General features: G+C 37.0%; 1 protein-coding gene across 2 annotated transcripts in view; it reads left to right on the top strand.

The window, feature by feature from the left end:
* Window positions 1-10406, top strand: part of LOC107674748 (insulin-like growth factor 1 receptor) — a 113729-nt gene that overhangs the window by 13176 nt on the left and 90147 nt on the right. For both annotated transcript variants that reach the window (XM_016468841.1, XM_016468842.1), the window contains one exon: window positions 620-1180. In XM_016468841.1, the coding sequence (XP_016324327.1) occupies window positions 620-1180 (561 nt within the window). The remainder of the gene's footprint in view (window positions 1-619; window positions 1181-10406) is intronic.

Genomic DNA, 10406 nt, shown 5'->3' with positions numbered 1-10406 from the left:
ATGGAGATTTACTGCTGATCACAGAACCGTGCTTCACTGAAAGATACGCATGACAATCGCAGCTTCTGTCGAATCGTGATTTCGATTCCATTTCGATTTATCGTGCAGCCCTAGTCCAAACAACATTGAACCCCATTGAATTTTATTGTATGGTCCAAAAATTAAATTCACTGAGACATTGAAAAGATCACTTTTTGAACACAAATAACATTGGACCCCATTGAATTTCATTGCATGGACACAAAAACAAGATATTCAAAATTTCTTATGTGTTCCACTGAAGAATGAAAGTCACACAGGTTTGGAACTACACTTGAATAAGTGCATTTTTGGACATTCGGTCTCTTTAAGACACTAGTACAACTAATTTGATTAGTATGTTCAATGACTGTACAAAGTTCCCTCACATACGCAACAAATTAAATGTCTACCCTGACTATGATTCATAACAGAAAAGAATCATCTGCACTTTATTTTAGCCTCCAAATTGTTACGTTTCCATGAATCAAACTATTAATTCAAATACTTAAGGTCAATTTTTTTTAATCATCTCTTGCTACCAAGCTGTGACTGTTGAATATCGATTATCATGTGATTATTTCTGTTTTCCTTCTTCCAGTCTGTGGTCCAGGCATTGACATTGGTAATGACATCAGTAATTTCAAGCGGCTGGAGAACTGTACGGTGGTTGAGGGACACCTGCAGATCCTCCTCATTGGAAGCAAAAGCAATAACAACCAGGAGGTTTTCCGCACCCTCAGTTTCCCCAAACTGACCATGATTACGGATTACCTTCTCCTCTTCCGCGTATCTGGGCTGGATAGCCTCAGCACCCTCTTTCCAAACCTCGCCGTGATCCGGGGCCGTAACTTGTTCTACAACTACGCCCTGGTCATATTTGAGTTAACCAGCCTGAAGGACATCGGCCTTTACAACCTGCGGAACATCACGAGGGGTGCGATACGAATCGAGAAGAATCCCGAGCTCTGCTACCTGGATTCTGTGGACTGGTCTCTCATTATGGATGCTGAAATTAACAATTTCATTGATGGAAATAAGCAGTCCAAGGAGTGCGGCGATGTTTGCCCGGGAATCATGGAGGACAACCCTCTGTGTATCAAGATGAACTTCAACAGCAATGACAATTACAGATGCTGGACCTCCAACCATTGCCAGAAAGGTAAGTTACTTGGGTGTTTTAGTGTTTGCCTGGTTCGTAGGCCAGGTTTTGCAGCTGTTGAGATCTGATCCACTTTTTAAGACCGTGTGTGGTCAATATTATATGTGTTGGATGCTATAGTGATGACTAAGGTTGCAAAATATTTGGTAAATTTCCAGAAACTTTCTAAAAATTCCCGGAAGATTCCAAAAAAATCCTGGAAAGTAGGGCTGCATGATAAATCGAAAAAGAATCAAAATCGCAATTCGACTGAAGCTGCGATTGTCATGCGTATCTTTCAGTGAAGCACGGTTCTGTGATCAGCAGTAAATCTCCATCCGAAGGCCAGAGGGCGCTCTCGTGCAGAAACTCCAAATAAGTCTCGCAGAAGAAACCCAGGAAATGCCTATAGCGGTAGCTGGATAAACAGAAGATTTAACTGCTTTTATTGATTCAACGTGACTAATAAACACACGATTATGACAATATATGGTTTATCTGAGTTATTTTCATTACAATAAAGTATATTTATAATGCAATGCCTTTATCACTGCTTAGAATACTATGAAATATGTTGCGTGCTTTATTCTGTGTAAGAAGCCACATCATCTCACAGAAGGGATTTATTTCAAACACTCGACTGACGTTATGAAGTGAGTTTGGAGTAAAAATGTGTTAATAAATGTGGTATTTTCACGTGCTTTCAGATGGAGCAGCATTTACTATACAGAGCCGTAGTTCACTGAGAAGCTATGCAAATAGCTGTCATTATCGCGAACGATTTCTTCGATTTCATAATCGCGCAATAAAATCACAGACATTTGCATAGCTTCTCAGTGAACTATGGCTCTGTGTAGTAGTATTTTCACATGCTTTCAGATGGAGCAGCATTTACTACACAGAGCCGTAGTTCACTGAGAAGCTATGCAAATAGCTGTCATTATCGCGAACGATTTCTTCGATTTCATAATCGCGCAATAAAATCATCTGCGATTTTTTTTCGTAACTTGTCAGTGAACTACGGCTCTGTGTAGTAAATGCTGCTCCATCTGAAAGCATGAGATGATGATTTACTGCTGATTACAGAACCTGCTTTACTAACAAAATGCGCATGACAATCGCATTCGATTAATCATGCAGCCCTACTGGAAAGTTTCCAAAATTTCTTTCCAAAATTCACTGGAAATTTTCCTCCTTTTTGCAACCCTATTGATGACATTAAGTGTAGGTTGGTATATGCGTAAAAAGTGGGTGAATTTGGACTCCTGAGAATATTGTGCATTTTATATTAGGGCTGCACGATTAATCGAATGTGATTGTCATGCGCATCTTGTCAGTAAAGCCGGTTCTGTGATTAGTAGTAAATCTCCAGCACGTGCTTTCAGATGGAGCGGCATTTACTACACAGAGCTGTAGTTCACTGACAAGCTACGCAAAATCGCGTTCGTAATCGCAGCGATTATGAAATCGAAGAAATCGTTCTGCGATTATAAAAGCTGTTTGCGTAGCTTGTCAGTGAACTATGGCTCTGTGTAGTAAATGCTGCTCTATCTGAAAGCAAGTGAAAATACCACATTTAATAACATGTTTTTACTCCAAACTCACTTCATAACGTCAGTCGAGTGTTTGAAATAAATCCTTCAGTGAGATGATGTGGCTTCTTACACAGAATAAGGCACGCAACATATTTCATAGTATTCTAAGCAGTGATAAAGGCTATGTCGATTAGCATTGCAATATTATATACTTTATTATAATAAAAATTATAATAAGACGAACTCAGATAAACCATATATTGTCGTAGTCGTGTGTTTATTAGTCACGTTGATCAATGAAAGCAGTTAAATCTTCTGTTTATTCAGCAACCGCTATAGGGATTTCCTGGGTTTCTTCTTCGGGGCGTATTTGGACTTTCCGCGTGAGAGTGCCCTCTGGCCTTGGATGGAGATTTACTGCTGATCACAGAACCGTGCTTCACTGAAAGATACGCATGACAATCACAGTTTCTGCCTAATTGCGATTTATCGCCTTTGTGATTTAATTTCGATTAATCGTGCAGCCCTATTTTGTATGATGTTATACATGTAACATCCAAACAGCAGTTTGGATCTGGTTTTCTTTTTTGCTTTTCAGACTGTGAAAAAAAGTGCAGAGGCGTTGTGTGCGCTGTGTAAACATGATGGTTACTATATTTCTAGACTAAATTTGAACGCATTTACTAATCTCACTTGCACAAAAACAGATTCAATATTACTCAAAATGAATAAAAACAGTGAAAAGCTAACTCTGAATATGATGCAAACCTGCAATAATTAAATGTTACATAGGCCTAAATATCCTTCATGTATTTAATCCCATTTTATTAACCAATGTCTTTGCTGCTGCTGATCTTCGATGATCCAATTAAATTAAAAACAGATTGTAATTCTTTTTTTGCTCATTTAGCTAAGCTGTTTACTTCCACATGTCTTAAACAACAAGAAAATATGCTTCTAACCATAGGTTGAGATAGGCCTGGGCGATAAAACGGTATCGATATTTATCGACGGTACACTTTCTTTGATAACTATATTAAAAATGTTAATGTAAAAACGATATAGTGCACGATATAGGCACGTGCTATGAGTGACGCAGACAACACACACAAACACGAACATGAGTGCTGTGCCTGCCTGTGATGAGGAGATTGTGAATAAAAAAAAATAATATTAGTCGAATTTAAAATAAACATTTGCATTTGAATGCAAAAATAGTATAACCGAATGTTAGGTGTGTGTCAGGTGCGTCATCAGTGGAGCACGAGATGCGGTGATGATGCTATAAGTGACGTTGTAGTTTAATGTTTTGTTAGTCTAGCCCACGAGATGCACAGTTGCTGTGTTATTCATTCAAAATATTAGAGAAATATAGTAGCTCAATGCGTAGAAGATCTTGATTAGGTTAAAACCGAAACCAATCCATTCACACAGAACGCATATTCAGTGCATTTTCTAGACGGACAAATATGACTGCTGCACTCGCGTCACATAAGAGATGTATAGAAAGCCATGCAAAGTTAAAACAGTTAAAACTTTTAGAAAACACGTCACGAATTTGTGGCGGTTTATTCCTTTTCACTGCGTCTCATATGTTTTTAAAGGCAATTTTTGTGATGGGCGATTCGGCTCTTTGTATTAAGCAATGCATAAATACATGATGCTGTTTTGTTCATAATTGTTTATGCAATTTACGAAATTATATTTGATTTATATGAGTTAATTTAGACGTAATGCATGTTTATTTATAGACAGTTCTTTCCTTGCGTTGACAATTTAATGTGGTGCATTATTTTGCTCATTGCGCCCCCCTCATGTGGCCTCGGGAAACAAGCCAAAAGTTTAGCCTATTTAATCTGCATATAAAACATTAGAAATTAGATATTTGTTTAATTTTTATTTTGTATTTGACTGTTAAAAAAAAAAAAGTGGTGTTTGTCTAAATAAATTGAGTTAATTTAAAAATACAGTGGTTAAATGTAAAAGTTTTTTCTATTGCTCTGTTTTAAAAAAAGGTTATAAAAATGTCAATAATTATCGATACCGAACGATATTAAACATTATATCGCTGATACATTTTTTAGCTATATCGCCCAGCCCTAGGTTGAGACTATAGTTGCAACCACAAAGCTATGCGATGCAGTTTGCAAATGTTTGTTGGTTTCGGGAAGCGCTGAATCATTGAACTGTGTTGGTAACAACAAACTTGCGACCACACCTGACGAAGGACACCCTGATGAAGGCAAGTTAGCCGCAACGCGTCGGTGCACATGTGTGTTATTTTTAGTGTTGAAGCCACGTGAATAAAGGCTTTTTACTTTTTCACAATATTTTAAAGTGCCTTGGATTGATGAGTTTTTTTTTTTAAACTTGCGGCCATAGTTTTGATGATGCTCTTGGGAAATGCTCTCCTGAAAGGGAAATTTACAGGCAAGCAGACAGTTTACACTAATTGCCACTATGGCACCTCTTGTGGTAATGCTGAGAATGCAGCTTGTGTTGAGTTATGAATTGCTGCATTTCACAATACCTCTATGTAGAGTATGTTTTGTGCACAAATCAAACAGTGCATTTCTTAACCAGTTTCTATTGAATTGCACATTTTGTCTGTCTGTCAGTATTATCCAGGCATCTGTCATCACTAGGGTTGGGTATCGAAAACTGGTTCCATTTTAGAACTGGTTCCAAATTTCCAAGAACCAGGTATTCGATAAGATGCGTACATTTCGATTCTGCTTAACGAGTCCTGCGGAACCGGTTCCAAATTTCCAAGAACCGGGTATTCGATAAGACGCGTGCATTTCGATTCTGCTTAACGATTCCTGTGTTCGCATTTTAATGTGATTAAAAACGATTTAGGTGCAGGAACGGAAAGAACTTAAGCCCTGTTTGCGTGCAGCGCACACGAAGCGCAAGCGCGAGCACAGAGAACAGCGGTCGCCGTACTGGTTCCCGGTTTGTGTCCGTTCTCGAACCGTTCCGTGTATTTCTACTGTAGAAAAGGTTGTTCCAGGCTGAAACTGACTTCTTTCATATTTGTCGACCAATCTGTTTACTTGTCTTTAACACTTTAATATTTGAAATTTATATTAATCTAGTTGTTTTTGATGTGGTATTTTTTTTTTTAAAGCATAGGCAAAATTCCTCTTGCAGTGTTCTGTAGGCTGCTGATTTTTGCTGGTGTTATTCAGCTGCAACAGAATGCTTTGTAAAAAGACAGAATAAATGTTTGACATCTAAATGTTTGACTTAATTTTTTTTATATTGGATTTTTTATCTTATTGGAATCGAAACTAGGAATCGATAAGAATCGGAATCGATAAGCAGAATCGGAATCGATAAAATTCAAACGATACCCAACCCTATAGTCATCACAAAGCTTTTTTTTGGTTGTTATCAGTCAAGTAGAGCAGGGTCATCCAGCATTCATTCTCTACCTGTAGGCTTCAAATCTTGGCTGGTTAATGCTTTACAGTAAAGAAGAAAGAGCAAGTTTGCTGCAGGGTGTGTTTGTGTATGTTTGGTTTTTCCTTTGCCTCACGTTCACAATGAAAAATGGAGTCTGGTCGTTGCAGGGGGTTTTGATTGTGCTAGACTTTGAAGATAATGGCCTCGTCTACAGAAAGGTTTGTGTCCGGAAGTGTTGAAATGTCAAATTCCTGACAACAGCAGTGAACTGGAATAAAAAAAACAAGCAAATTTGTTAAAGAGATGTAACATTTTTCACCAAGACGAGAAAAGAAAGATCCAAAAGCCAGTATAAACATGAAATACGTGCAGAACGCGTGTATGGAGAGATCTAGTTGTAGTCTTCCACTGTTGTGGTTTTTTTGGACAGAAGGATGCTGCAGTGGCAGACAAAGCGCCTCTCTAAAGGGAAAATACTTTAGCAGTTCCTCCCTCTTTCCATATAATTACCTTGTTTTCCTTTAACACAGATGTTTCTTCAAGGGCTGGTAGTGGTTTCCAGTCAGTCTGCCTTGCCTTTTTTCTTCCCAGCTCTTTAATTACCCAGTCAGGACTTGTTGTTCACCAGCCTTGTACTTTGCATTTCAGCTACATTTAGAGTAGATAGAGCTTACTGCAAATGTCTGCACACATGCACACAGGAAAGAGCCCACATCAGATAGACTACTTAACAGTTCAAGATGAGTTGAGATGCAAATATGCAGCAGATCTTGTACAGTTATCCTCACGCTGCTAATATCGGCATATTAGAATGATTTCTGAAGGATCATGTGACACTGAAGACTGGAGTAATGATGCTGAAAATTCAGCTTTGCATCCCAGGAATAAATTACATTTTAAAATATATTCAAGTAGGAAACAGCTATTTGAAATTGTAATAATATTTCATAATATTACTGTTTTTACTGTATTTTTGATAAAAAAATGCAGTCTTGGAGAACATAAGAGAGTTGTTTCAAAAACATTTACTGACCCTAAACTTTTGAACCTGTGAATTGACTGAATTGTTCGCTGTGAATATCAAGTTAAATTGTAGTCTATTTCATACAAATGGCTTCAAAAGACTTTGAATGTACTGCGTGAGTTGTATGAGCTCTTTTATTCTGCTTCTCTGTCATTATTTAAGCTTGAAAGCCTCTGTCCTTGTTCATTGTAACTGCATGTAAAAAAATCCCATCATTGAATTTCCTTTTGTGTTCCACAGAAATCTAAAGTCTTTGAACGACATAAAGTTGAATAAATAATGATTGAATAGACTTTAAAAGATACTCATCAGGAAGAGATCCGGGAAAAGATGACAATGCAAAGCTCCTCACAAACATGTGATTATTTGGCAGGAACCAGCAAACCCAAAAATGACCTTTTCGATACCTTGTTAGCTACTGTTTGATCATAACACTGACCTCAAAGCTGCAAATGTCACCCGTATTGGATATTTATCACAGTAACAGATGTGTCAGTGCAATATGATGCCTTTTGATGAGGGTGTTTTCCTTTGCAGCACCAAATTTGCTGGATCAGGCAAAAGACATTAAAAATTGAGCAAAAATTTGGGTGTTAAGTTGGATGTAAAATTTAAATAATACTTAATTTTTGGATCACACTACATGTTGTGCATTTTTTGGCTTTGCTGTTGCCTAGCAGGTATGTTTGTTTTACAGGTTAAAAGTTAGATACAATCTTATAAGCCATTTGTGGAAAAAATATACAGACCAGAACGGCAGCTCTGGAACGTGTCTTTTGCTTCCTTTGAAGAAACAAATAAGGAATTATGGCTGTCTGGTTTGCGTGATGTGCTTTGGGACGGTAGTAGAGTTGGACGTCTGCCGTAGGATTTGATGAAGTAGTGAGATTTTGGAGTGGTCTTTCACAGGTGACAGGTGAATGCTTTCTTTCATCTCTCTGCTGACCACCGTTGGGTGGAGACCAAGCGAAAATGTCACTGAAATGTCAAGCGCTTTAGCCGAATAGATTACAATGTCTTATGACTCAGGATTGGAGATTTCTTCCTTGCTCTGAATACCACAAGGTATTAGGCAGTTTTTAATTTGCTATCAAAAGTGATGATAAAGGCATTTATAATGTTACAAAAGATTTCTATTTCAGATAAATAGTGTTCATATCGATATCGAAATTATATCGTATCGACCGAAATTAAGAAATATATCGTGATATCAATTTAGGCCATATCGTCCAGCCCTATGTGTATGTGTATATATAAATATAAATAAACTGTAAAATTTGGAAAGTTATTGTTCCAGTAAAAATCTAAGGAATTCTTTTATGTAAATTCTTTTTTTTAAAGATGTCTGAAGATGTTTTAAAAATGTCTGAATGTGTGAACGTTATAATAAATATATTAATAGAGCTGTTGTAATTATTATTATCATTATTATTGTCTATTTTATTTTACAGAACAACAGTAAAATCCCCAGGAATAAATTACATTTTAAAATATATTCAAGTAGGAAACAGCTATTTGAAATTGTAATAATATTTCATAATATTACTGTTTTTACTGTATTTTTGATAAAAAAATGCAGTCTTGGAGAACATAAGAGAGTTGTTTCAAAAACATTTACTGACCCTAAACTTTTGAACCTGTGAATTGACTGAATTGTTCGCTGTGAATATCAAGTTAAATTGTAGTCTATTTCATACAAATGGCTTCAAAAGACTTTGAATGTACTGCGTGAGTTGTATGAGCTCTTTTATTCTGCTTCTCTGTCATTATTTAAGCTTGAAAGCCTCTGTCCTTGTTCATTGTAACTGCATGTAAAAAAATCCCATCATTGAATTTCCTTTTGTGTTCCACAGAAATCTAAAGTCTTTGAACGACATAAAGTTGAATAAATAATGATTGAATAGACTTTAAAAGATACTCATCAGGAAGAGATCCGGGAAAAGATGACAATGCAAAGCTCCTCACAAACATGTGATTATTTGGCAGGAACCAGCAAACCCAAAAATGACCTTTTCGATACCTTGTTAGCTACTGTTTGATCATAACACTGACCTCAAAGCTGCAAATGTCACCCGTATTGGATATTTATCACAGTAACAGATGTGTCAGTGCAATATGATGCCTTTTGATGAGGGTGTTTTCCTTTGCAGCACCAAATTTGCTGGATCAGGCAAAAGACATTAAAAATTGAGCAAAAATTTGGGTGTTAAGTTGGATGTAAAATTTAAATAATACTTAATTTTTGGATCACACTACATGTTGTGCATTTTTTGGCTTTGCTGTTGCCTAGCAGGTATGTTTGTTTTACAGGTTAAAAGTTAGATACAATCTTATAAGCCATTTGTGGAAAAAATATACAGACCAGAACGGCAGCTCTGGAACGTGTCTTTTGCTTCCTTTGAAGAAACAAATAAGGAATTATGGCTGTCTGGTTTGCGTGATGTGCTTTGGGACGGTAGTAGAGTTGGACGTCTGCCGTAGGATTTGATGAAGTAGTGAGATTTTGGAGTGGTCTTTCACAGGTGACAGGTGAATGCTTTCTTTCATCTCTCTGCTGACCACCGTTGGGTGGAGACCAAGCGAAAATGTCACTGAAATGTCAAGCGCTTTAGCCGAATAGATTACAATGTCTTATGACTCAGGATTGGAGATTTCTTCCTTGCTCTGAATACCACAAGGTATTAGGCAGTTTTTAATTTGCTATGTTATTGGTTCTCCCTTTTTTCTTTTTCATGCAAACGTTAAGTCAAAAGGTCTGTGCTAATAGCATCCAAGCTATAAAGCGCTGACAGGAAAGAGCACCACAGCAGGTTTGCTTAATAAATTGTAGCATGTTTTCTTCTATATCTTTAAAATTAAAACATTTCTGCAGAACTCACTGCCACAATGCCAGGTTGGTTGCTAGGGAGTTGCTATGCAGTTGCTAAGATCTTCCGAGAGGTAGAGTTTAAAATGAAAATTAAGTTGGTAAAATTTTGCACCAGTGTCATTATTTTCCATTAAAACGGTTGTATGTGTATGTAGGGCTGGACAATAATTCAATATCAATATGTATCGCGATATTATTTTTTTCAATAACGGTGATATGATTTTTAAACACATTTCCGATATTTCGATATACATTACCAGTTTCCCATACATTGATTTATTTGTGGCGTTTGACTTCGTTGAATAAACATGAGCACTGCACGTTTCAAAATCATAACATGGCGCGGGTGTTTTATATGAATGTATCTCTGAAGGGAACCGACTGTCTTCAGAAAAGTTTCGATGGCATTTT

This window comes from Sinocyclocheilus anshuiensis, unplaced genomic scaffold, assembly GCF_001515605.1.
Source record: "Sinocyclocheilus anshuiensis isolate Anshui unplaced genomic scaffold, SAMN03320099.WGS_v1.1 scaffold1093, whole genome shotgun sequence".
NCBI classification, from domain to species: Eukaryota; Metazoa; Chordata; class Actinopteri; order Cypriniformes; family Cyprinidae; genus Sinocyclocheilus; species Sinocyclocheilus anshuiensis.
This window is presented reverse-complemented; position numbering and strand designations above follow the sequence as displayed.